The sequence below is a fragment of the Puma concolor genome, chromosome B1, assembly GCF_028749965.1.
Source record: "Puma concolor isolate L17-30 chromosome B1, mPumCon1.1.hap2, whole genome shotgun sequence".
Taxonomy (NCBI): domain Eukaryota; kingdom Metazoa; phylum Chordata; class Mammalia; order Carnivora; family Felidae; genus Puma; species Puma concolor.
Genome location: NC_141670.1, coordinates 26,132,012 through 26,157,863, shown reverse-complemented (window position 1 = coordinate 26,157,863; position 25,852 = coordinate 26,132,012). Strand labels below are relative to the sequence as shown.

At 47.5% G+C, this 25,852-nt stretch overlaps 1 protein-coding gene across 2 annotated transcripts in view; it reads left to right on the top strand.

The window, feature by feature from the left end:
• The window catches only part of PRAG1 (PEAK1 related, kinase-activating pseudokinase 1), a 51,872-nt gene extending 26,523 nt beyond the window's left edge, over nt 1–25,349 (top strand). For both annotated transcript variants that reach the window (XM_086703334.1, XM_086703335.1), the window contains 3 exons: nt 3,977–4,134; nt 16,216–16,967; nt 24,038–25,349. In XM_086703334.1, the coding sequence (XP_086559460.1) occupies nt 3,977–4,134; nt 16,216–16,967; nt 24,038–25,180 (2,053 nt within the window). In that variant the 3' untranslated portion in view covers nt 25,181–25,349. The remainder of the gene's footprint in view (nt 1–3,976; nt 4,135–16,215; nt 16,968–24,037) is intronic.
• The last annotated feature ends 503 nt before the right edge of the window (nt 25,350–25,852 follow it).

The following is a 25,852-nucleotide window of genomic DNA, read 5'->3' as shown; positions in this document are numbered from 1 at the left end:
AATGTTTGTTGACTCCTTTTCTAGAGCAATGGTTTTTAGCCTTTATCATGATCCAACAAGCACACACCTGAAACAAAAGTTTCACAAAACATTTCAAAAATCCTTACTATAACATGTTCATATTTTCTGGTCACATAGCATATTTCGTTAAAATAAACTGCTGGTAAGGTGCCGTGACTCACTAAATTGACTTAGCCATTCATTCACTACTAGTGAGTTAAATAACATTGTTCAAAGATATAGATCCAAAGTGTGTGTGTGTGTGTGTGTGTGTGTGTGTGTGTGTGTACACACCAATCTACAGTCCCACACAGTGCGAGAAAGTTCTCATTTTCCCACGTCCTTGACAAAACCTGATATTGCCAGACTGATCTGATAGATATGAAATGGAATCTCATTTTATGTATTTATAATCTGATTACAGTTGATCATCTTTTCATATGTCAATTGATCTTTCATATTTTTTCTTTTGTGAATTACCTGTTCATACCCATTGCCCTTTTTTTAATAGCATCATTTGTCTGTTGATTTTTTTTAACATTCTGAATACCAATACTTTATTAGTTATATAGATTGCAAATGTGTGTACATTTGGGTACAAATGGGTACCAGTCCCAGGTTTGGCTTTTTTCCTTTTATGGTGTCTTTATTTTATCAGAGAGGATTTTTACATTTTAACGTTTATTTTTATTTAATTATTTCTCTTGAGAGAGGGGGAGAGGGGCCGAGAGAGGGAGAGAGAATCGCAAGCAGCCTCCATGCTCAGCACAAAGCCCTATCTGGGGCTTGATCCCACAACTATGAGATTATGACCTGAGCCAAAATCAAGATTAGGACGCTTACCCTACTGAGCCACCCAGGCTCCCCAGGAGCTGTACTTTTTTTTTTTAATCTTTAAAAAAAAATTTTTTTTTAATGTTTATTTATTTTTGAGAGAGACAGAGAGAGGGCATGAGAGGCAGAGGGGCAGAGAGAGAAGGAGACACAGAATCTGAAGCAGGCTCCAGGCTCCAAGCTGTCACCACAGAGCCTGACGTGGGGCTTGAACTCACAAGTGCAAGATCTTGACCTGAGCCGAAGTCAGCGGCTTAACCAGCTGAGCCACCCAGGAGCCCCAGGAGTTTTACATTTTAAAGAATCAAGTTGATCTATCTTTTCCTTTATGGTTACTACTTTTTAAAAAATTTTCATTTAACAGATCCTTCCTATCCCAAGGTCATAAACTTTTTCTTCTAACAGATTTTAAATCTTGGGTTTTGGCCTGTTACAAATAGCTAGTGTGTAAGTACCATGAACTGACATGTTTGTTCTTCAATCACTGATACAACACTACATTTGCACACAGCAAGTTCCTGTACATGGATCTGCTTCTTGGATCTCTGTCCTCAAAACATAATTGCAAGTTTATCAGAAACACATATGTACTGACCCACTTAGAGTGCAACCAGGTCTAGATGGTTTTACAGGCAAGTTTCAGTAATCTTTCAAGGAGCACACAATCCCTATCTTCTATAAACTACGCAAGGTGATTGAGAAAAACAGTTACCCAATTCATTTTATGATTCTAAGCTAACCTTTATACTTTTGTACTAGTTACGAACAGTATAGGAAAGAAAAATTATGAGCTAACCTCACATTTGAATGTAAGTTTAAAAATCCTAAGTGAAATATTTGTAAAAAGAATCCAGCAATGTGTACTAAAATAAGTTTATACAAAGTGTGCAAGCGTGGGTTCATTTAAGAAGAGCTGTTAATGTAAATCATCACATTAACAGAATAAAGGAGGGAAACAGTATGCCTTTTTTATCCATGTAGAAAAAGCATTTGCTAAAATCTGATAACTGTAAATGATTTAGAATATAAAACTTTAGATAACTTGGAAGAGAAATACACTTCCTTAACCTCATAAAGAGCATCTTCCAGAACCTACAGCAAACGCACTTTGTTGAAGTATCCCTTGCACTGTTCTGGTATTGAGTTCCCTCTTTGATCTGGCACCCCAGCATTTTTCTTCTCGGTGCTTTGCTATAAATAACTGTGTGTGTGTGTGTGTGTGTGTGTACTCACACATTTATCTATTTTTTAGTTTTATCTCTATATACATTTCATTCAGTGTTTTTCTAAGTTTGTAGAATGGGGAGCTTTGCCAGCTCAGCAGCTCTGGTGCTGGAATTTCTCCCTTGGCAATTCTCTGGGTCTGAGAACCGAGGGACTCCAGAGGCCATTTTGGAAGGGAGCAGGGTAGTTGTGTTGCCACCTACTCGGCTTCACTCTTAGACTGAGGAGTTGTCATTAATCACAACTTTGTATCTAGGCATCATCTGCAAAAGTCATTGTTGAGATTTGATGAGAATAGAAATAATTTACAAAACTTTTCTATGATTTTGTTTTGCCAGAGGGTAAAATAAAGATAATCTACTGGCACAGCCTTCCTAAAGATCTGATATTTCCCAGATCCCTACAGTGACATTAAAATGTAAGCAATATTATTAGTTGCAACCTTTGCCATCACTGTCACAACTACACTTGACAGGGGTGCCTGGGTGGCTCAGTTGGTTAAGCGTCTGACTTCGGCCCAGATCATGATCTCGTGGTTTGTGGGTTTGAGACCCACGTCAGGCTCTGTGCTGACAGCTCGGAGCCTGGAGCCTGCTTCCGATTCTGGGTCTCCTTCTCTCTCTTCTCCTCCCCAGCTCATGCTCTGTTTCTCTGTCTCTCTGTATCTCAAAAATAAACACTAAAAAAAAAAAAAAAACACAAAAGCAAAACAACTACACTTGACAGCTTTAAAAAGGTTTTTACTGTGGCTCTAGGAATTGGAGGTGTGGAGAAGGACATGTTCCTGGCGAGTATTTTCATGGTGGCTAACAGACTTTCTCTAAACTTTCTGGTAATAAGCAAGGGATCCCAGTGACTGTGAAGACTAATTCAGGGCCTGGCGATGTTGAGCACAAAGAACAATCGATAAATTCTTGACTGTAAGGTCATGTGCATGAAATAAGGCGGTTCTGATGCCAAATCAATACTGCATTATATATTTCCTGCAGCAGATATCGAGATATAGATCTGCCGGAGTGGGAACAGGAATGTCATCAGGAAATACCAGTTCAGACAAATCTGGGTTACCACCTACAGGGAAAGAGCCGGATTGATTGTGGCCTGCCTCACTTTGTGGCGAAAATGTCAGGTCAGAGTGAATATTCATGTAGTCCTTGGAAAAGGGGGAAGGAGAAATCAATAAGGTACACCGCTCTATCTGATAATGGCATTGTTTTCTCCGAGGCAAGTAATTTTTTTCTTGGACTTGGTGTTCCTGTCCCTGATTTGTTGGTCACGGTGTCTTTAGAGATGCAACAAAAGATTTCATAGAAAGCCTAAGGGCAGATTCTGTACTTCAGGAAGAAAGGTTATGTTAACATGTTTCTGAGGATCACACTAGAGGTCTGGTTACATTGATATAAAGTTTTCCTTGATTCCAAGGAACAAACTAGACCCTTTGAAGCTATGTCAGGAGAGCACCAGGCAGAAAGAAATCCCACGTCGTTAATCCCAATTTGCAATTCGCTTATCCTGTGATCTTGCACAAACTATCCAATCTCAGTATATCTCCAGACATTGATTTGTGTGATCGTGTTCGGTTTTTTTCTCTGTAGAGATGTTATACACCGTACAGTAGGTGACATAAATGTTTTGGTAGGCGGGGTCAAGAATATGATGGCAGTTCCTCCCAAATCATGATTTTGGCATTTGTCTCAATTTCATAGACTCACTCCTCCTAACTACACTGGAGAAATCTCCTACCATTCATGCGCGTAAAGTTCCAAAAGGGTCCATGTTCTCCCTTCCCAGAATCATTTTTTCAAAGCTTGCTGGTATTATCAGGCTTCAGGAACATAGTAGGCTCATGATCCATCGGCCTGGTTTTTGAACGGAAACCAAACTAATTGCTTTTACTGTGTGTTCTTGCCTCTTCCAGGCATCTTTTAAAGATGAACAAGAGTAGCTCTGATTTGGAAAAAGTGAGCCAGGGCTCCGCAGAGAGCCTCAGCCCTCCCTGCAGGGGCGTCCACGTCGGCTTCACCACAGGTTCCACGGACAGCCTGGCCTCGGACTCCAGGACCTGCAGCGATGGAGGTAACAGACTCGACCTTGCTGGGGAGGCTTAGATTCTCCCAAGTCTGGAAGGCTAGCCCTCAGCTTGCTGCCAGGATTTGGAATGGCTGAACTAGACCCACTGTCTCGGTCCTGTTTTCCCCACGAGGTAGACTCCACCGAGGAGCAGTGGGCATTAATTCTCTCTTGAATACAGGACAAGGTGCCTCGTCCCGTGCTGCCCTTTCTACTTACGTACATTGCGTCCCTGTGGAACGAGGCGGAGGAAGCTCAAGGTGAAAGCATATTGAAAGACTCCTGATTCCTTGGGTGATAAGCCATTTATATATAGGTCTGCTCTCCATTTCTGTCCTCGGGATTGCTTCTCAGGGGATTAGGTACATGCCAACCACAAGTTTTCACCCTCTGTGCTTCTCTGTCCTTCTTTCTCCCCCTCCCGCAGCTCGTTTGCCCTTTTACGTGCGTGATTGCACACACACATGCACACGCTTACTTGGACACAGCAGGTGCTTGCATAAATGTTTGTTGTATTAAAGCACGGAGGCTTCATTAGTCTACTGTCCATCCCACTCCCTGGATAAAGCTCTTAGGCATAGTAATGTGGGTATGTCCCGATTGGGCATATTCCTCAGAAGGAAGTCTTGTGTTTCTGTAGTTGGGACAGGTAATAGTAAAACCTCTCATTATTTCGACATTGTGTGTGTGTGTGTGTGTGTGTCCTCTGCTGCATTTCTCTTAAACTCCCTTTAGCGTGTGACGTTTCGACATGTGCTAACACGACGGGCTTTCTCGCTCCTGTGGACACATTTCTTCCCAGTAGGCAATTTTGGAGTCGAGGTTTCCATCATGAATTCACGATCACTAACAATTTTCCATCTGAGAGATGAGTACTGCTAACACTGAAGCATGTGTCATAAGTCAGCCTGTGGTGTGTTCTTATGGGAAACTTCTGAAAGCTCAGACTTAAAAATAGGAAATATATTAATCTTGATTAGGTGGGACATAGCAAAAGAGGCTTTCCTTTTTCTGCAGATTTTCCTGGGATTTCATCTTTTCCCTTTTCCCATCCCATTGTGCAAAAATTCTACGAGGTGGATTATTCCACAGAGGGCTGGGTGGGGCACGTGAACCATTGGACCCTGTGCCCTGACGTGCTTTCTGGGGGACGATGGGTGATTCTGAGGGAGCAGTGTATGTTGGAGCCCCCCGCTGGCCATCAGCCAGCTCGCCTTGATGTGAACTCTCCCGAACTACCTGAGTACGTGGCTTCTCAGAACCAGCAAATCATGACTCTTGCTCTCAGGACTCTGAAGGTCTAGCTAGGGAGACAAGACTAAAACACATGACACATGGGTGGCTTGTCTAAGCTAGGAGATTGGGCTTCCCAGAACATGAATGCTATCAAGGCTTCCAGAAGAGAAAGGAGTCAGTGAGGGTTGAGGAAGCGTTCAGGGAAGTTGCTTGGAGAAGATGGCACTTGAACTCATGTCTCAAGTGCGATTAGAACTGACGAGGGAGAGGGAGGAAAGAGCTTTGTAGGTTAAGGAAGAAGTGGGAAATACGGAGCCATTGGGGATTAGGAATACAGTGGCGACACCTAACTCGGGCATTTTCTAATCCAAATGAATGTATTTTCTTGGTTCTTCTTTTATCATGAACCTGTTCTGCAATGGAAATGCACTTCAAAACTTGGATTCCTAGATCAACGAAAAGTATATACCTTGTTACCAGACTCTGGGTCCTTAGAGTGAACCATTTCTATTTGCTGCTCCTGCGGATGGCTCTGTACCCCAGACCATGCTTTGCAGCTGGCAAGAGACCAACACCTTCTCTCTCTATTCTTTCTCTCTCTCTCTTCTTTCTGTGTCTCTCTGTCTCTCTGGTCATGAAATGTAAGAAGCTCTCAGTCTGCTTCTCCTCGTTAACCAAGGCAGCTTGCTGTAGATCTGTTCCTGGACAGTCATCTTTCAGTCCCATGAATTCTTACTCACTTTTACCTTATAAAACTAATATTGAAATATTTACCCATCACGCCTTTTGTGACTAATATTGCAGCTGAAAGAGGGGAGCTGAATAAGAGAGGTAGAGTTCGTTCAAGCTGAAGTTCCTGGAGACCAGAATGTAGTGTCTACTTCTCTAATATTATATATGAAGTCAAAAGATATCATTAGACTATTTGGTTTGTCAGGAAGAATTCGCTAATGAAAAAGATGCATTCCGCAGGCTATTTATATCTGCAGTAAAGTGAGTTGAGGACAAAGTCATTCCAGAGTGTATCCTAACAGTTTATGTAAATTTCTCAGAAGCTTATCAGAGTTAGTGGTTAAAGTTAGTTTTCGACTATTTGGGTTTTGTGGCAAATAATAATAATAGATTTTATAAGAAGAGCAAACATAGCTGGAATCTATAACTTTGTTGCATTTTGGAAACCAGTTTGTCTAAATTGTATATTTTTATATCAAGATTCATTTCACCTCTTTGTGCTTCTGAGGCATCTCATACTCCTCAAAGCACATCTGTTATCCCATTTGTCCATATGGGCAATTCAGTTGAACAGTGAGTCAACTCAGTGGCAGGAAAAATCCATCTAAGCAGTTGTTTGGTTTATGCTCAGTTTGGGAGGGACAAACTGCATGTGTCAGGACAGATCCATGGATGTTGCCAAGAGGTCATCTGTAGTGAATAGATGGGAGGCAAAATGCTCAGCTAGACAGTCATCACAAATGGTCATCAGAAAGTGAAAGAAAGAAAGAAAGAAAGAAAGAAAGAAAGAAAGAAAGAAAGAAAGAAAGAAAGAAAGAAAGAAAGAAAGATAGAAGAGAGAAAGAAAGAAAGTCATCGGAAGACTCTTGGGCTTTAAATGATTCCTGTTAATTTTTTTTTAATGTTTATTTAGTTTTGAGAGAGACAGACAGAGCACAAATGGGGGGGGGGGGGGGCGAGGGGCAGAGAGAGAGGGAGACACAGAATCTGAAGCAGGCTCCAGGCTCTAAGCTGTCAGCACAGAGCTCAACGCAGGGCTCGAACCCCTGAACTGTGAGATCATGACCTGAGCTGAAGTCGGACGCTTAACCGACTGCCCCCAAATGCTCCCTTTTAAATAGACAAACCCAATGGCACATTAAGATTATTTAACTTTTTGATTTAGGATAACATTATAATTCGGTTGCACAGTTTAAGAGGCATCACGGAGGCCAGGTCCCCACAGTATGGGAGATTAGAGAGTGCTCTCTTGGATTGAAACTGTTGGCACAAGCAATAGATAAGAGGTCTACAGCGAATATAGGTGTAAATTCACATGAAGATATGTGCCAGGTCAGTGTTGGTATTTTTATAACTGGCAAACCAGAGATATAGCCAAGTTAACGAAATACAGGAAAGCCTTGGATTGTGGGTAACTTGTTCTGTGAGTGTTCTGCAAGATGAGCAAACATTTTGAAAAATTTTTAACTTGATAGACAAGTGATGTCTTGCAATACAAGTAGTACGGGACGCCGAACATCACATGATCACAAGGGAGCCAGTGGTTCTTGAGATCCGCTTTGATATCCGAGTGCTTTGGATTATAAGCACGTTTTCTGAACAAATTACGCTTGCAAACCAAGGTTTTACTATAATCTTGACAGTAGTCAGCTTGTTTTTCTTAGTAATGATGCCAAGAGGATTTTTTAAATATACCCATTAATCGCGTCCTTGATTTGGTAGATATTTGTCAAATCCAAGGCTTGTGCTGCTGGGCACAGCTTTAGATGTTGAACATACCGCAGTCACCAAACCTGCCCAGTTCTTTCTGTCACATTCCAGTGGGGAGAGATGGACAATGAGGAAGATAAAAGGCTACAGTAGCCGGCATGTCAGATGGCAGGAAGTGCTGTGGGGACAAATCAAGCCGGGGAAGTGGGCGGGGAGGGGAGGGCGGATCTGTCAGGAGGAGAGGCAGTAAGTCCACAAAGATCAGACATCAGTCAGAAGGAGTGACAGCCTGACCTTCACCGAGCATTTGCCCCCCTACTCAGGCGGTTACCTGAGTCTCTGAAAGAAGAAAAAAGCAGCCCTGAAAAGGCATCTAAAACTCCCCAGCTGAAAATAGTGTCTTCTGGCTATTATTGTTTCTGGCTGCCAGAACACTGGATCCTAAACTAGTGGGTTCGGTCTGATATATTACATTTGGTGTTTTGCCCTCACACGGTTAGGCCCTCCTCATCCCCCACGCCCCTGGAGACAGACTGAGTCACGGGTTCTGTTCAGGGAGATTTGTTAGTGAAGGACGAAGAAGCTATCCCAAAGGAAAAGATCCTCCGTTTTTAAGATTGTCTGTGGCCTGAGCCCATACAATATCACGAAAGTGAAGCTTTGTTTTAAACTATTTCTTGTAAACGGAATTAAAAAAAATTTTTTTTTAGTGCTTATTTATTTATTTTGAGAGAGAGCTAGAGAGCCAGTAGAGGACGGGCTGAGAGAGAGGGAGCGAGAGGGAGAGAGAGAACCCCAAGCAGGCTCTGCGATGTCAGCTCATTGATCCCGTGAATCATGAGATCATGACCTGAGCCAAAATTAAGAGTCGGACTCTTTTTTTTTTTTTTTTAATTTTTTTTTTAAACGTTTATTTATTTTTGAGACAGAGAGAGACAGAGCATGAATGGGGGAGGGTCACAGAGAGAGGGAGACACAGAATCTGAAACAGGCTCCAGGCTCTGAGCTGTCAGCACAGAGCCCGATGCGGGGCTCAAACTCACAGACTGCGAGGTCATGACCTGAGCCGAAGTCGGATGCTTAACCGACCAAGCCACCCAGGCACCCCAAGAGTCGGACTCTTAACTGACTGAGCCACCCAGGTGCCCCAAACTGAATTTTAAAATATATATTATTATTTCACTAAAGTCAGTATGTGTCTATGATAAAAATTCACACGCCAGGGAAAGATGTGACAGGCAAAGTCAAAGTCATCAGACGCCTCCTGTCCCAGCTCCCACCTTTGACATGCTTTGAGCATATTTTTCTATGTCCTCTCAGAAATTTTTATCCGTATTTTTAAAATATCATAAACTTCAATTTGACACATTGTTATACTTAATGTATCTTGAAGTCTTTCCAATCAGAACCTCTAAATTTACCTCATTTTTTTTAAATGCTGTATATTTTGTCCTTGTGTGAATTCGTTAAACCCCTCTCTTAACAATGCATATTTAGGTGATTTTCATGACCAGTCTCCAGTAAGATCCCGTGACATACTTTGGTGAGATAATTTGGTGAACATATCTGAAAGATAAATTCTTAGAAGAAGAAGGGGCATCTGGGTGGCTCAGTTGGTGAAGGGTCTGACTCTTGACTTCAGCTCAGGTCCTGATCTCAGGGTCATGGGATCGAGTCTCACACTGGATTCGGTGCTGAGTGTGGAGTCTCCTTGGGATTCTCTCTCTCCCCATCTTTATGCCCCTCCCCCACTTGCACATGCATGCACACACGCACTCTCTCTCACACACAAAATAAATAAATAAGCTTTAAAAAAAAAAGAAGTGGAATTGATAAGTCAAAACCTATATGCATTTTAAATAGATGTTCCCAAATTATCCTGTAAAATGTCAATTTATGCTTCCATCAACAGCACGTGAAAGTGGTTTGAACTAACTTCTAATTTTACTGTTAATTTGGAAGACAACCCCAAATGATTGTGTTCTCACAGGAGACCTGAAGGCAGGGTTCTGGAGCCACGCTTGGGCTGTTGGCACGGAACGTTTTCCATGGGCCCGTTTTCCAAGCTGAGAGACAGTGCTTCTCCTGTTTTACGTGTAAATCGCATTCACATCTTGATTATTGTTTCTCGGGATGATCAAGTGTTCCAGAGAGGCTCCTCACCAATGCCACGTTTTCCTTCCAGTTGTGGAATGTTGAGAATCTGTTTCCATTTTCAGGCCACGTTTACCTTCTTGAGAGAGCCAGGGTTCCTTCTGAAGGAATACTTTGCTGCCTTTTTTTTTTTTTTTTTTAAACATTTAATGTTGAGCCTGTCTGATTGTGTGATCAAACAAGAGTTTGCACAGTTTTTCTTTGGAGGAAAAAGCTACATGTGAGGCTAGAACATCCCCTCTGCCACCCACCTCATGTCTCCTGGGGTAAGAAGAGGGGGTTTGGCAGAAATCTGAAAGGGTGCCACTTCCTGGGCACCAGTGGCAAGGTGTCCACATAGATGGCTTTCTTTGAACAAGGCCACGGGCTGTAGGAGAGGTTTTTTCCATCTGCTTTGTTCCCTATGCCTTGCAGTTAGTAGGTGCTCAGGAAATATTGACTGACTGAATGGATAACTCTGTACAGCCATTTCCAGCCAATAATCTATATCCTCATTTAAAAAAAAAAAAAGATCCATAGAACACTCCATGTTTTTCAAACAAAAGAAAATTCCATTTGTTTTACCTTACCCTCAGTGGGAGAAGAGCCAGACCCAAAAGCTAAGAATTTGGAGCTCGGTGGGGTATTCCCCTCCCCGTGACTCTGCCCTCCGAGCCACATTTGCTCTGGCCGGCTGCTGTCAGAAGGCAGAGCCGTGCACTAAGGGAGCCAAACAGCCTCATTCACACAGCTCAAAACTGGACTGACCACTTCCTCCATAAGCTTACCTCTCATTTTGGCCGTGGAGAACAATGAAAGTGCCTATTAAAAGCCAGCAAAAAGAGAGGACTCTATAATAAAGAAAACGTCACAGTGCTACATTTGAACTTCTGGCCTGCGTTTCTGCCTGGGCTGTTTATCCTGACCATTGAAATCCTGATTTCTTCTCTGCTTTCTAAATATAATGGCAGCAAACTGGTATACTTTCTCCTCGGTCTTTTTAAGATCCCACCCAGTGTACCATATGCGATGTGTAGTTTCCCCACCAGAAACGCTTTCTCTTCTCTGAAACACACACTGAAGAGAGACAGAGGTGTTCTGCTCTATGATGGGCTCCGGGCTTTATATGCAGAATTGGCAATTGGAAGAAAAACTTAGGAACTGGGGTTTGGAGCTCTCTGGCCCTATTAGCACGAAAAGTCATTTAAAAACCTACCAATGATGTAACTACGATGGAGGCAAACTTCCCAGAAAAGTATTTTCCATTCTCACCCTTTTTTACACTCTTAATTGTAAGCCAGAATTTGGAAACAGGGTGATCTAATACCAGCATAAAACCAGGATATATTTGAATTCTTCTCACTGCTGTTGAATCTAAGTCCTGAGAATATGGGCTGTTGGCCAGAGTTTTTCAGCATTTTCTTGAGGCACATTTTTCTGAACCAGTGGTTTGCCTGTGGATTTTGCAACTATTTTAGGTGTCAAGACATATTTTTTCCCTCTTCTTTCTGGCTCTTCTTCCAAATGCAGAGTGTGGCGGCTGCTACAAATACAGTTGACCCTGGGAAAAACAGAGGGGTTGGGTCACCAGCCCCCTCCGCACAGGCAACAATCCACGGTTTTAGTAGCTTCTATTAGAAACGTAACTGATGGGGCACCTGGGTAGCTCAGTCGGTTAAGCGTCTGACTTCGGCTCAGGTGGTGATCTTGCGGTCCGTGAGTTTGAGCCCCGCGTTGGGCTCTGTGCTGACAGCTCAGAACCTGGAGCCTGTTTCAGATTCTGTGTCTCCCTCTCTCTGACCCTCCCCCATTCATGCTCTGTCTCTCTCTGTCTCAAAAATAAATAAAGGTTAAAAAAAAAAATTAAAGAAACGTAACTGCTAATAGTTGACCAGAAGCCTGATAACATAGGCTGATTTTGTACTCTGTGTATTATATACTGCGTTCTTACCACAAGGTGAGCTAGAGAAAAGAAAATCATAAGGAAGAGAAAATACCCTTATAGTACTGTATTTATCAGAAAAAAAACAAAACACAAAAACCACCTATAAATGGACCTACACATTCTGAGCCCATGTTCAAGGGTCAACTGTAGTGAGAATCTAGCTGCTGTGTTACCTCCAGCCATGTTTCGGAGGAAGTGCTCCATGTAAGAGTAAAGAAAACGGTAGAATCAGAGTGGGGCTTTAGGGGTGCCCTCTGGTCCCATAGAAAGGAGGTACCTCTTGTCCCATGGTGGAGAAATCACAGTTTCATTGACAAGGACCACATGTTGACCCCTTTCAGAGTAGCCCTAAGAATATGACGGGCTGAGCTGTTATGTGATCCTGAGGTGCCCAGAGGCTATCAGAGTGAAGTTTGGTCTCCTCACCAGCTGTGGTTCCGAATTGAAAGAAACATTTTAAGAAACTAAGTTAAAAAGGACGCCTCAGGTCGGAAGGAGGTGTGCCCGTTACAGAACTAGGCATTTTTTTTTTTTTTTACCTCAGAATCACAATATGTGTACATAAGGCCCAATTATATGCGTAAAGTGCACATTTGAGGTGAGCCTCACTTCCCTGGGTGAGGTTTGGGTAACTGTAGCCCTTCCTGCTGGGGATGGGTGGGGTGGGGGAGCCCTCTCAGGCCCTGCTGTCCTCTAATTAGGACGGGCTTTGTGCAGTGATTGTTGGGTGACCAAACACACAGCAGCTAAGAAATAAAGGGGAAGGAACCACACTCCACCTAATACCCAGAACTCCTTGCCAGATTTACCTACAGATCTGATCAAAGCCGCTGACTAACAAAGTTCCCACAGGAAAGCAAGAGAACACCCATTGGATAAAGGAGAAAATCACTTCCTTCCAACTGCCTGAACACACACACAAGTTATTTTTGGTGTGAGAGCAGAACCTCCTGATTCCCTCTGGTGATCTAGGGAATCAGAAGTGTTACAGATTTTTTTTTTTTTTTTTTAAATTCCTGCTACCCTTATAAGTTGGAAAGTTAACCAGGGGCAGCTGAGGGAGCTAGAGCGAGAGAAGCAGGAGAGCTATCTGCCTAGAGGTATTTTTATTTGAGGGGCAGCTTTGAGACAAAATGCCTGCTGGAAGAAGTTGAAAATGGAGAGAGTAGCTGAAATTGTAGACTATTCATGCTGGAAGGGACCTTCACTGTGGTACGATCTGGTCAATTTTTAAAATTTTTTTTTTTTTCAACGTTTATTTATTTTTGGGACAGAGAGAGACAGAGCATGAACGGGGGAGGGGCAGAGAGAGAGGGAGACACAGAATCGGAAACAGGCTCCAGGCTCTGAGCCATCAGCCCAGAGCCTGACGCTGGGCTTGAACTCACGGACCGCGAGATCGTGACCTGGCTGAAGTCGGACGCTTAACCGACTGCGCCACCCAGGCGCCCCGATCTGGTCAATTTTTAAATGAGGAAACTCAGCCCGGTGAGGGCAACAGCTAGTTAGGGGTTCATCCCGCTGTCCACCCCTAGGTCACAGGTAGAGGCAGAAAAGGACATGTTGCAGGCGTCATGGAGAGCCATACAGGGAAGGCAAACCAGTAAGAATGGGGAAGTAAGCACAAGGCTTAAAGAGGCGACTAGCCAAAAAACTGATTTGTCGGAAACTACCCGGGGACTGGGGACTGGAAGGAGTCCTCACTGTAGGCAGGCTGTCCCTGTCACTGGAGGCACTGATTAAAGCATTGACCAGAATGGTGCCTGGGTGGCTCAGTCAGCTGAGTGTCCAACTCTTGTTTCGGCTCAGCTCATGATCTCACGTTTTATGAGTTCGAGCCCTGCATCGGGCTCTGTGCTGACAGGAGCCTTCTCTCTCTCTCTGCCCCTCCCCTGCGTGTTCTCTCTCTCTCTGTTTCTCATGCAATAAATAAATAAAGTTAGAAATAGAAGGAGCATTGACCAGAGACTCTGATCACACTCCCCTGCCTCCCCTCGTTTTCCATCTTCTGCCTGTTGATAACAAATGGAGAATCAGATTGATGGTCGCAGACTTCTGCCGTCCAAAATGCAGAAAGGTCGGGAAATGGACCTGTTTCCACTCAGTCACCCTCTTGCTCATCCCCTGGGTACTTGGTGGCTGAGGCTTAGTGTCCTTTGAGAGCCCCGTATACAAGGGGTCTTATTCCTCCGTTTTGCAGTCCAGCAGCTGGTCACCGGTGCTCCCCGTTCTCTCAGCCTCTGCTAAAGGGAGGATGGAGACGAAGTGACTGTGCAGCCCCAGCCTTCATCCGCCCCCACTGCTGACTGCACCCTTGGGAGCAGAAAAGCCTCTTGGGGAGAGTGGGGGGGAACCCATAGACCCCAGGGATCCAGAACCTGCTGCAATCAGGGTCTCCCGTCCTCCGGCTGGCTGGCTTTCGCCAGTCCCCTTGCAGACCATGAGGGGAAAATACACGGGTGTGTAAAGTTGCCTGGCCCGACTGTGCCGCTGCTGCTTGGTTTATAATCAGTCTGGCCTGGAAGGGTATAAATCCCTCATTCAGCCTTGCTGGCAGGGGCCCCGCCCGTCATTAGCAATGCAGGGGTGAGGTGGGAGGGAAAACTTAACTGCGATCTTGGAAAACCACTGGGAAGCAAGAGAGCTTGCCTCCTGCAGATGTGGGAGCGTGAGCAGCATTGTGCTTTCTCCCGGGTCCCATGAGAGCGATAGTGGAGCCAGGGGAGGAAGGTGTCGGTGTGGGGCCCAACCGCCTTGCCGTGTACTAGACAGGAGGCCCCTGCGGTCACTCACGGACACTGCTCTCGTCAGTGAGGCTGGGCCTGGATGTCAGTGGGCAAGGTGAGCCCTGATGACGTGGTCTGTCACCTTGCTCGCGAGAGGGAGCCTCCTCCCTAGGGGATACCCCAAAGTAAGGAGACCCCATGTTGGTCTGTGGGGCTTGGTGCCCGTGTTTGTTCCTTGGGGGTCCATTCTGGAAGTCCGCACTTTGGTTGGAGAAAGCAGAGGGCAACTCTGTGTGGGCAAAGAAAATCGTTAACTATTCAGGAGCCGCGCCAGAAAGATCGTGTGCATCAACACAAAACTAACACTTTGCTTTCCTTTGGGGCCTTTTGCTATTTGCCTGGGACCTATGTGTTTGTTGTAGCTCTTGCGTTCCAGTCATGCTGCTGAGGTGGGGAGAGGCACAGAGGGACACTGCATGCCCTGCTCTTAGGATGACATAGCTCGATGAACTCAGTGAGCGGCAGTTGTCATTAGTGCCTAGGTCCTTGAATGTCAGACCCGTAGTTCTCTCACATTTTAACCCTTGGGATACTAGGATGCATTTTAGGACCTGTGAAGACAGTTAACGCTCCTGTTATTTCCCTAGAAGCTTTTATCAAAATAGTGGGGACATCCTCCAGTCAGTTCTCAGAATGAAAGAAATGAGTTCTATTTCAGTTTGCTGTTTTCTGTCCCCAGTGGCCATGCCTTCTTCCCTGAATATTTTTACCCAAACTCTTGTTTCATTGGTTTGAAACCTCCATTTCATACGTTGATACAAAGAGTGAAGTCCAGTCATTGCCCTGTCTAGACTGGCCCTCAGCTCACTGTCTATGACATTTCTGAATGTCCCCATGTTCTGTGCAGTTTGGGGTGGGGGGCTGAGGCCATCCCCGTCCCTCACCCCCGTCAGGTTCAGCATTCACGTGCCCCACTCTGGGAACTGGCGTCTAGGAAAGACTTGCTTTCCCTTAAGATCTGTTTCTTCATTTATAAAATCACATACCAGCCCCCCAAGGCAACCAGGGTGTTTTTATTGTTTTTATTGTGGGTCACTTGTACTCTCTATAAACCTGACTTTTAAAAAATCCATTCAAAATACGTGTTCAAATTTGTTGTTGCAGGCATTGTTTGCAAAATATTGGAAACAAGCTAAGTGTCCATCAGGAGGGGACTGGTTAAATAAATCCTGATACTTGCACATGATGGTATATGATGGGATTGCTATTAAAAAGAATTAGATAGATCTGCACATCTGATGTAAAATATCTCCTTTGTGTAAACGTGTGCATGTGCATTTGTCTGGGTTGTTTGGCAAATCTTCAGAAGGATCCCTGGAAATTGCCAGCGTGGCTTCCTCTGATGAGGGGGACTGGGTGCTAAGGTAGGTAGGAAGCTGACTTCAAAGGCGCCGGATACCCTTTTTGCATTTTGAATTGTGTTCACTGTGCATATATTATCTCTTAGAAATAAATAACAAGTAAAATCAATTTCTGTGACCGCAGGGCCCTGGAACTGAGTGGCATAGGCCTCTTAGCCTGATTGTTGCTGTTTCTCAATTTCAGGCCCTTCCTCCGAGCCAGCGCACTCCCCCACCAGCAGCGGGAAGAAACTCTTTGCTCCTGTTCCATTTCCTTCGGGCTCCACTGAGGATGTGTCCCCCAGCGGCCCCCTACAGCCCCCGCCTCTCCCCCAGAAGAAGTTAGTGAGCCGAGCGGCCTCTTCGCCTGATGGCTTCTTCTGGACCCAAGGCTCCCCCAAGCCAAGAACAGCAAGTCCCAAGCTGAACCTCAGCCACTCGGAAACCAACGTCTGTGCCCACGAAGAGTCCCACTTCAGCTACTCCTCGAGCCCCGGGAGCCGCCACCATCATATCTTCTCCTCTTCTGAGCCCCTGGAGAAAACTTTCAAAGGCAACGGCCACTGGGTGCCGGCACCAGGGCTGGCGGGCGGCCAGAGCGGCTTCGGGGGCCCCAGCCTCCAGTGCAAAGGGGTCCCCTCGGCCTCCCAGCTGAGCGTGTCCAGCCAGGCCTCCACCGGCAGCACCCAGCTGCAGCTCCACAGCCTCCTGGGCAGCATCAGCAGCAAGGAGGGCACCTATGCCAAGTTGGGGGGCCTCTATGCCCAGTCCCTGGTCCGCCTCGCAGCCAAGTGTGAGGACCTCTTCATGGGCGGCCAGAAAAAGGAGCTGCACTTCAACGAGAATAACTGGTCACTCTTCAAACTGACCTGTAACAGGCCCTGTTGTGACTCGGGGGACGCCATCTATTATTGCGCCACCTGCTCCGAGGACCCTGGCAGCACCTACGCGGTGAAAGTAGGTACCGCCCCGCCCCCTTGCTGTGAAAGTAGGTATCGCCCCGCCCCCTGCTGTGAAAGTAGGAACCGCCCCGCCCCCTGCTGTGAAGGTAGGTATTGCCCCATCTCCTGCTGTGAACGTAGGTGTCGCCCCACCCCCTGCTCCTAGTCTGCAGTGCAACCAGCTGGTCCTGGTTGTGGCAGGACAGCCTTTGCAGCAAGTCCTTTCACCTGTCCGGGCTTCAGGCGCAGGCTTGGTGCCTGAGTTTACTGTGAGCACCCGTGCTCACCGATTTCACCCTCAGCCTGGCCCGGGACATAAGGTTCCTTATGGAGCTTATGATCCAGTCAGAGGGACGGACAATGAAGATACTGTTCTTCAAATGCTAGATAGCTGGAGAGGGAGGTGGACCTAGGCATGATCTTGAACACAGAGTAACTGCATCGATGAAGCATTCAGTATGCAACAAGACTCTCGGGTGCATTAACTACATGACCTCACATCCTCACAGGGCAGATAGGTTTTACAGGTGGGGAATCTGGGGCGCAAAATGATTTAGCTGCCCACAGCTGGCGGTGGCGGGTGGCTGCGATGGATCAGAATGCTGCTTTGGCTTGCCTGCTACACCTCTACTACCATCCTGTCCCTTAAGGGAAATGGAGTTCAGAGAAGTGAAGTGACTAGTTCAAGTAACACAGCTCTTTAATTTTTGCCACCAGCTCAGGGCCGTTGCTACCATCCCTCACCGCTCTCTCAAGGTGCAGCTCCCTGCAAGCTGGTCGAGCCGTCTGCACCCACATTCTGTTCCTTCCATGTGGCCTTTTTTCTCATCTTTTGGTGTCCCCTGAATACCTGGCGGTCCTGTAGCTCTTCTATAAATGCAAGCTTTTGCGGGTAGTGAGGAGGGGAACAATGAGCTCTTTTTTTTTTTTTTTTTTTTTTTTTGTGCCATCACCTGTCCCAAGATCTTTTATTTCCAGTCAGAAAAAAATGCAAATACTGATCTAACATGAAATGGCCTGGGGAGGCAGGGTGCCTTCCTGCTTACCAGTGGAGTTTTTAAAAATATTATGATAATTAGGGACGCCTGGGTGACTCAGTCGGTTAAGCATCCGACTTCAGCTCAGGTCATGATCTCATGGTTTGTGAGTTCGGGCCCCGCATCGGGCTCTGCGCTGACGGCTCAGAGCCTGGAGCCTGCTTTGGGTTCTGTGTCTCCCTCTCTCTCTCTCTCTCTGCCCCTCCCCCACTCGCACTCTGTCTCTCTGTCTCTCAAAAATAAATAAAAATTTAAAAAAAAAGTTTTTAATATTATGACTATTAACCAAGGAAAATTGCAATGAATTTTGTACTTTGAGATTTTTCTTTTAACAACTTGGTGATAGCACCATAAAAAATAGATTAGTAACCCCTGATTTATAGGTTCAGGGGGCCATATATAATTATTTGCTGCCTTACGATGAAAAAACTGGGGGTGAAGAGGCCAGTACGGCTATAAGAATACAATCAATTATCCAGAATCAAGGTCCCAAAAGACTAGGGGGGGTTGTGGCTAAGATGGCAAGCACCAGATGGAAGAAAATACAAACATGCTGAACTGAGAGTCTGTCGATTTCTTCAACTTCACTGTCTCTTTCTATCAAAACCCATCTTAGTAAGTGATCCTGCTCTGCCACTCCCCAAGCACAGTGAAAAACAAAAAAGAAACAATCCCAGTGTTCCCCTTCCTGTTCGGATGGTGCTGTATCCATCCAGTAGAGGGAAAGTGAGTACACTCTCCAGTGAGCTGAACTTGAGAAGCCAGGCTTTCTGGTCGTCTTTGTTGGCCCAGATCCAGGGTGTGGACCCAAACAATGAAAGGAATGGAAATGTGAGCTCCTCAAAGCCTGAGGGCTGGAGGTGTCTTACAGGAGGTTCTTTGCTTCTGCTAGCCCCAGGGAACCTGAGGAGGTAATCAGTGAGCCAGCCTTCCCTTGCCCTCCCTGAGGTCAAGGGCATCAGCCACTGTCACCTGGCTCCTGGGGCTGGAACTGGGTTCATTCAGTGCCTCTCCATTTTGAGGAAGGAAGGACCTGGTGGAAGCAGCTTGCTCCCTCCTGCCTTGGGGTGGAAAGTGATGTCATCCTGCTCTGGGAACTAAGGAGCTAGGTGGCCACTGATCAGAACCTTGGGGTAAAGGGTTCTGGTTTTCACATATATTTTTTAGTTTATTTATTTATTTTGAGAGAGAGAGAGAGAGTGACAGAGCACACACGAGAGACAGAGAGCAGGGGAGGGGCAGAGGGAGAGAGAGTTCTCTGCTGTCAGCACAGAGCCCAATGCGGGGCTCGAACTCTCAAACCGTGAGACCATGACCTGAGCCCAAACCAAGAGTGGATACCTAACTGACTGAGCCACCCAGGCGCCCGTGGTTTTTATATTTTTAAGTGATTGTCATGTGCAGCTTGGATCTAGGACCTCCTGGAACAATGAAGAATTAGCCACATTCTCTGAAGAACAATGCAGAAAATCTGGCTTTCCTGGCGGAGGTTAAAAACAAGCATTGTTCCTCATTTCATTAGAAATGTAAGCTATGAGGACGTGGGGACACGAGGCCCCAGCCCTCTAAGGAAGAGAGTCCCAGGTGTCCTATTTGACTCTGCCGGAGACATGGCAGCCCAAGGACCATCTCTGTAACATATGAAAAGGAAATCTGGAGAAGAGCATCCAGTGTTCAGAATCTGGGGAACAACAATACCGATTCGCAAGTGTGCCTGGCCCCGGTAATTGTGGGGCGGGGGCTCTCGGAACATCGTTTCCCACGTGCAGCTGTTGTACTTCATTAGCGCTGCAGTCTAGACGGAATACAGTCATCTGGAATCCGAGGGACGGAGCGGTCTCCCCGCCCACGCCACCGCTCCGGCGCTGAGCTCATGTCATCTGTGCCTGGTAAGCGCGAGCCTTGCTCGCGAGTCCCCATTAACAAAAGCAGGCTCGCACCTGCTCGCACTAAATGCCAGGCCCTCCGTTTATGGGCTCAGCGCCCTGCAGCAGCCAGGAGATTAAAGCCAGCTCTTGTAGCCCTGCTCCGTGACTGTGGTGGGGGGGAAAAATCATCAGCTGTGTGTGAGTTTTAGAAGCTGCTTTATTCCTCGGTCAACTAGGACTCCAGTTCGGTAATTAGGGACTTGTGTTAAGCCAGCTGGGCCTTCTTTATTTAAAGAACGTGACTTAGCCCAGATTTTTAACCATGAACGAGGCTGTGGCTCCAAAGTTGAAAGTGAGACTTGGCTCAGCAAAACGTTTGAAATTTGAGCTGAACCAAAGGTTTGTGTGGTCTTGCACCAGATCCCAAGCTCAGACTCCCTGAAAATGAAATGGAGGGGGTGAGGGTGGAGAAGCCTCCCTGTCCTCCCCCCTTCCTCTACCCGCACCCACCATCCCGCACTGTGAAACGACCACAGGGGGCACCCCCACCTTTGCACTATACTGACTCTCAGATCGGGGGCAGGGGGGTCCCGACAGAGGACTAGCTCGCCGATTTTAAAATGCACCCAGCCCTGTCCCCGTTTATTCTGCTCCTTCATTTACATCTCTGTGCAAACTGTCAGTGGTATTTGCTGGGCCTAGGCCTTTGACACCCTTGAGAAAAGGAATCCTTGGAAACCCTTCCCAGGCCCTGGACAGCTGCAGCCCCCAGGTTTGTACAGTAACTGGCAAGCCAGCTCTGGATTGCCTCACCACATGGCTACAGCCAGACCAGCAGAGCGGTCACCATAGCAACCTTCTCCAGCTCACTGTGGGCTAGTCACTGTGTTGAGAGCCACACCTGTGTTGTGTCCCTGGCTGCTCACAGTGGCCCCGGGAGAAAGGACCTATCGCTGCCCGGACTGCAGAGGAGAAAATAGACTGAGATAAATAAGGTGGATCCTTGCTATTTGTGGATTCCGTATTTTTGAATTCACTTGTTAACATTCATTTGTAACCCCAAATCATAATTTGTGGCCCTTTTGTGGTCCCTGGAAATGCACAGAGTAGGGGGAGACTTGGGTCACCAGACATGCGAATTCCCCGCCAAGGTAGAACAAGGCAAGGCTCTGGCTTCTTGTTTCTGTTCTCCCCTGTCAACAGGTGTCCTTTTTGTGGTCTCTTCGTTGTCTCGTTCTTCACATTTTTGTGCCTTGTGTTGATGATTTCACTGTTGGAAATGACCGAGCTGAGCGCTGAAGTCCTGCCTAGTGGTCGTGAGCACAAGAAGGCTGTCATGTGCCTTTGGGGGAGTGTTAGGTGAGCTTCGTTTAGGCGGGAGTTCTGTGTTCATGAATCCACAGTATCTACTAATAAGGCGTCTTTAAACAGAAACACACACAAAGCGAGGTTATGTGTTGGCCAGTTGGTAAAAAATGTTACTAACAGACGCTTGCAAGAACTTCGCCCTATATTTCCCCTAGGAGCAGTGGTTCAGTATTCGCTCATTCTGTGTTTGTGGCTACTTAACAGAACTACTGCAAATAACAAGAATCGATTGTAACTTGCCAGGGTTTGCCGAGTTTGAGTTCGTATTTAAGCCAGGGTCTTTTTCACTTCCAAGCCCATACTTTTGACTCCTGGAGACTTCTCCCTTGTACAATCTTGGGCAAATAATTTAACCCCTCGAAGCCTCTGTTTCCTCTTCTGTAGAAGCATCTACCTCATCCTGTCTCATCGGGTTGTCTGAGATTTAATGAGACACTGTGTGAAAAATGATTAGTAGGCAGTGCCTCACACGTGCAAGAGTTTGGTAGGTGTGTGTTGTGGTGGAGAAGCTCTCACGGGGAAGGGAGTGACCCCGACCTCAGCAATGCATGGCCCACATAGCCACAGAGGGCACAGCAGACAGTGCCATAAACAGTGGCTGGCATCTATACGTGAGACTACATTTTGAAGGCTACACATTCCCTTTCGTTTAATAGTGTTTCAGAAGACTGCCATGTAAAAAACAAATACAGTTGGGTGGGCTACAGTGGGGAGTCCACAACAATGCCCTTTAGATGCGTGTTCCAGAATCATTTTTGTTAGTGTATTAGGAAGCAATGTCTGGGGGAAAATGCACTTACGTTTTTCTTCTGTTTTACCTCTGTAATGGAGAGATTACTAATGTGTTGCCTCCCTTCACCCCCTAATTATCATTTTAAAAGTTTCCTCAGAGGCTGGACTCTCTTATTTCAGGTTTCAGGCTGAGAAGAAGGTTTGTATAGCTGCAATCTAAATAAATGCCTGTGAAAAGATGCTTGCAGCGGAACTCCTGAAAACGTCACCTGTTAGCAATGTGGCGCTTTGTAAACGCTGCTGTAATCACTCGAGTGTGGCACTGTGGCAGCCTGAAGGGTTATTTTGGATTGCTCGCGGGATGATATGTTCTAGGCAGATGCGAGGTGCCTTTCTTTGCAGGATTACTACACCGATCCTCACCTTCCTATAACGCATGGCTGAGGATGCACTGTATCCTTTTGAGAGGGGAGACCACAGCCCATCTTCTGTCCCTTTCCTTGTAATTACGGGGAAAATGAGGCCTGACAGAGGGCCATTACGTCTGGCTTGAGCAGCTGCGTGGCAGCCAGAAGAGGATTACCATGGCTAAAGATCCTCGGTGGCTGGTGCTGTCTTAATACAACATGTTGAAGAGGCCGGAGAGCGATGGTCGTGGGGATTCCCCAGAGGAGCTCCAACTCACCTGCTTGTTTATTCCTACAATAATAGGGTGTTCAGAGGGTGCCATGGGTTGGCATCCCTCGCCCTGGAGAGCCCTCTGTTTTCTCTCTGACTCATCCTCGGAAGGAGGTACGTGACTTCCATGTAGCAGCTCCAATAAAACGGCTGGCTCGCCAAGCTCTGCCAGCAACCAACATTGCACCTTTACCTGGATCTGGAAACTAGGGCAGTCTCAGGGAGTTTGGCCACAGCCTAGAAGGACCCGCTTCTGTCCCTGAGATTCCCCAAGAAGGGAGCAAAGCGCCCCAGCGGCCAAACACGTCCGCGGTCAGGTGGCTGCTGTAGGGCGCAAGGAATGAGGATTAAGGTTGACTGCCTGTGTAAACGCTTGTCTGGTTTCCTGAGAATTTCTCTAGCACACACTAGGGGCAGACAGATGTGTTCCTACTGATAGGGTGCCACGTTGTCCTGCAGGAGCCCCACTCCTGCTGGATCATGTCGTCATGTTATGTTTAACTCTTAAAGAAATTGCCAAACTGTGTTCCAAAGTGATGGCACCATTTTATACGCCACCAACAATGTAGGAGGGCTCCCATTTCTCTGCATCCTCATGGACACTTGTTACTGTCTGTCATTCTTGTTATAGACGTTCGAGTGGGCGTCAAGCAATACCTCACTGTGGCTTTGATTTGCATCTCCCCAGTGACTACTTTAAAAAAAAAAAAAAATTTAGTTTTGAGAGAGAGAAAGCACAAGCAGGGGAGGGGCAGAGAGTTGGGGGGTACAGAGGATCTGAGGCGGGCTCTGTGCTGAGAGCAGCAAGCCCGACTCGGGGCTCGAACTCACAAACTGATGGATCATGACCAGAGCCGAAGTCGGACGCTCAACCGAATGAGCCACCCAGGCTCCCCTCCCCAGTGACTACTGTGCTTGTGGCCATTTACGTATTTCTTTGGTAAAATTCCTATTAATATAGTTTGTCCACTTTTGATTGGGTAGTTTATCATTCTCTTACTGCGTTGTAAGAGTTTTTTGTTAAATTTTACTTAAAAATTATTCATCAGATAGGTGTTTTGTAAATATTTTCTCCAGCCTATGACTTGTCTTTTCCTTTTCTTAATGGTATCTTAGGAATTTTGATAATTACCGACTTTTTTTTCCCTTATGGACCATGCTTTTGGTGTGGCATCTGGGAAATCTTTGCCCAGCCCAAAGTCTCAAACACTCTGCCCTGGGTTTTCTTCTAAAACGTATATTCGGGGCTCTTACACCTAAGCGTGATCCACGTTGAGGCAATTTGTGTGTCTGGTGTAAGGGTTTACTTCTCCTTTTTGCAAGCGGCTATCCGAAATGTCCCAACACCGTTTGTTGAGGATGATGGATTCCACCATTGACCTGACTTTGCCTTTCGCCCGCAGATCTGCAAGACCCCTGAGCCCAAAGCAGCCCCTTACTGCAGCCCTTCTGTGCCCGTGCACTTCAACATCCAGCAGGACTGCGGCCACTTTGTTGCCTCGGTGCCCTCCAGCATGCTCACCTCTCCTGACGCACCCAAGGACCCTCAGCCTGCACCCCCATCACACCCGCCTGCCCAGGAGCAGGACTGCGTGGTGGTCATCACCCCCGAGGTGCCCCACCAGACGGCTTCTGACTTTGTGCGGGACTCCGCCTCCAGCCATCAGTCCGAGCCTGAGGTTTACGAGCGGCGCGTGTGCTTCCTGCTCCTGCAGCTTTGCAACGGGCTGGAGCATCTGAAGGAGCACGGGATCATCCACCGGGACCTGTGCCTGGAGAACCTGCTGCTGGTGCACTGCTCCCCCCAGGCCTCCCCCGGCGCCTCCCCCGCCGCCCCATCCCCTTCCCCGGCTGGGGCTCCCGCAGCGTGCCCCTCTGCCTCTCTCGCGGCTGCCACCCCCGTCCCCGCCCCCGCCCCCGCCTGCCAGGGGGTGCCCAGTGAGAAGTACCTGCCGCGGCTCATCATCAGCAACTTCCTGAAGGCCAAGCAGAAGCCAGGCGGCACCACCAACCTGCAGCAGAAGAAGAGCCAGGCCCGGCTGGCCCCCGAGATCGTGTCTGCCTCGCAGTACCGCAAGTTCGATGAGTTCCAGACGGGCATCCTCATTTATGAGCTGCTCCACCAGCCCAACCCGTTCGAGGTGCGGGCGCGGCTGCGGGAACAGGACTACCGGCAGGAGGACCTGCCCCCGCTGCCCGCGCTGTCCCTCTACTCGCCCGGCCTGCAGCAGCTCGCGCACCTGCTGCTGGAGGCCGACCCCATCAAGCGCATCCGCATCGGCGAGGCCAAGCGGGTGCTGCAGTGCCTGCTGTGGGGGCCGCGGCGGGAGCTGGTGGAGCAGCCGGGCACGTCGGAGGAGGTGCTGTGCGGCACGCTGCACAACTGGATCGACATGAAGCGCGCCCTGATGATGATGAAGTTTGCCGAGCGGGCGGCGGACCGCAGGCGCGGGGTAGAGCTGGAGGACTGGCTGTGCTGCCAGTATCTGGCGGCGGCCGAGCCGGGGGCGCTCCTCCAGTCCCTGAAGCTCCTGCAGCTTCTGTGAGCGCGGCCCCCCAGCCCCGCCCTTCAGCCGCCCGCTCCCCTGCCCGCGCCTCCTCCTCCCCCCCCCCCTTGCACCCTGCCTGGCCTTGGGAACATCTGTCTCCCCTGGGAAATGGTACACGACTGTCATACTTGGATGTAATATATATATAAAATATCTAAATAAGAAAGACTGCGGCTGTCATTGCCCACGCCGTCCCCCCCCCCCCCCCCCCCCCCCCCCCCCCCCCCCGTCCTCCTTAAGTCCTCCAGGTTTCTTCCTGTAGTCAGTACATTCCTGGCCCCGCGCCCCGGCCTGGGGACAGTTCTGCGGATGCAGTGAAGTCTGGACTCCGACTTCACTACGTCACCATGGGATCACTTTACCCCTTTGTCAAATGGCTGTTAAAAAAAAAAAAATCCAGCAGACCTTCACTCAATATTTTTTGCTTTTAAAGTTTATTTTGAAAGAGAGCATGAGCGGGGGAGGGGCAGAGGGGGGGGAGAGAGAGGGGGGGGAGAGGGGGGGGGAGAGAGGGGGGGGAGAGAGAGAGAGAGAGAGAGAGAGAGAGAGAGAGAGAGAGAGAGAGAGAGAATCTCAAGCAGGCTCCACTCTGTGAACACAGAGCAGATGTGGGGCTTGAACTCAGGAACTGTAAGACCATGACCTGAGGGGAAACCAAGAGTCGAGGCT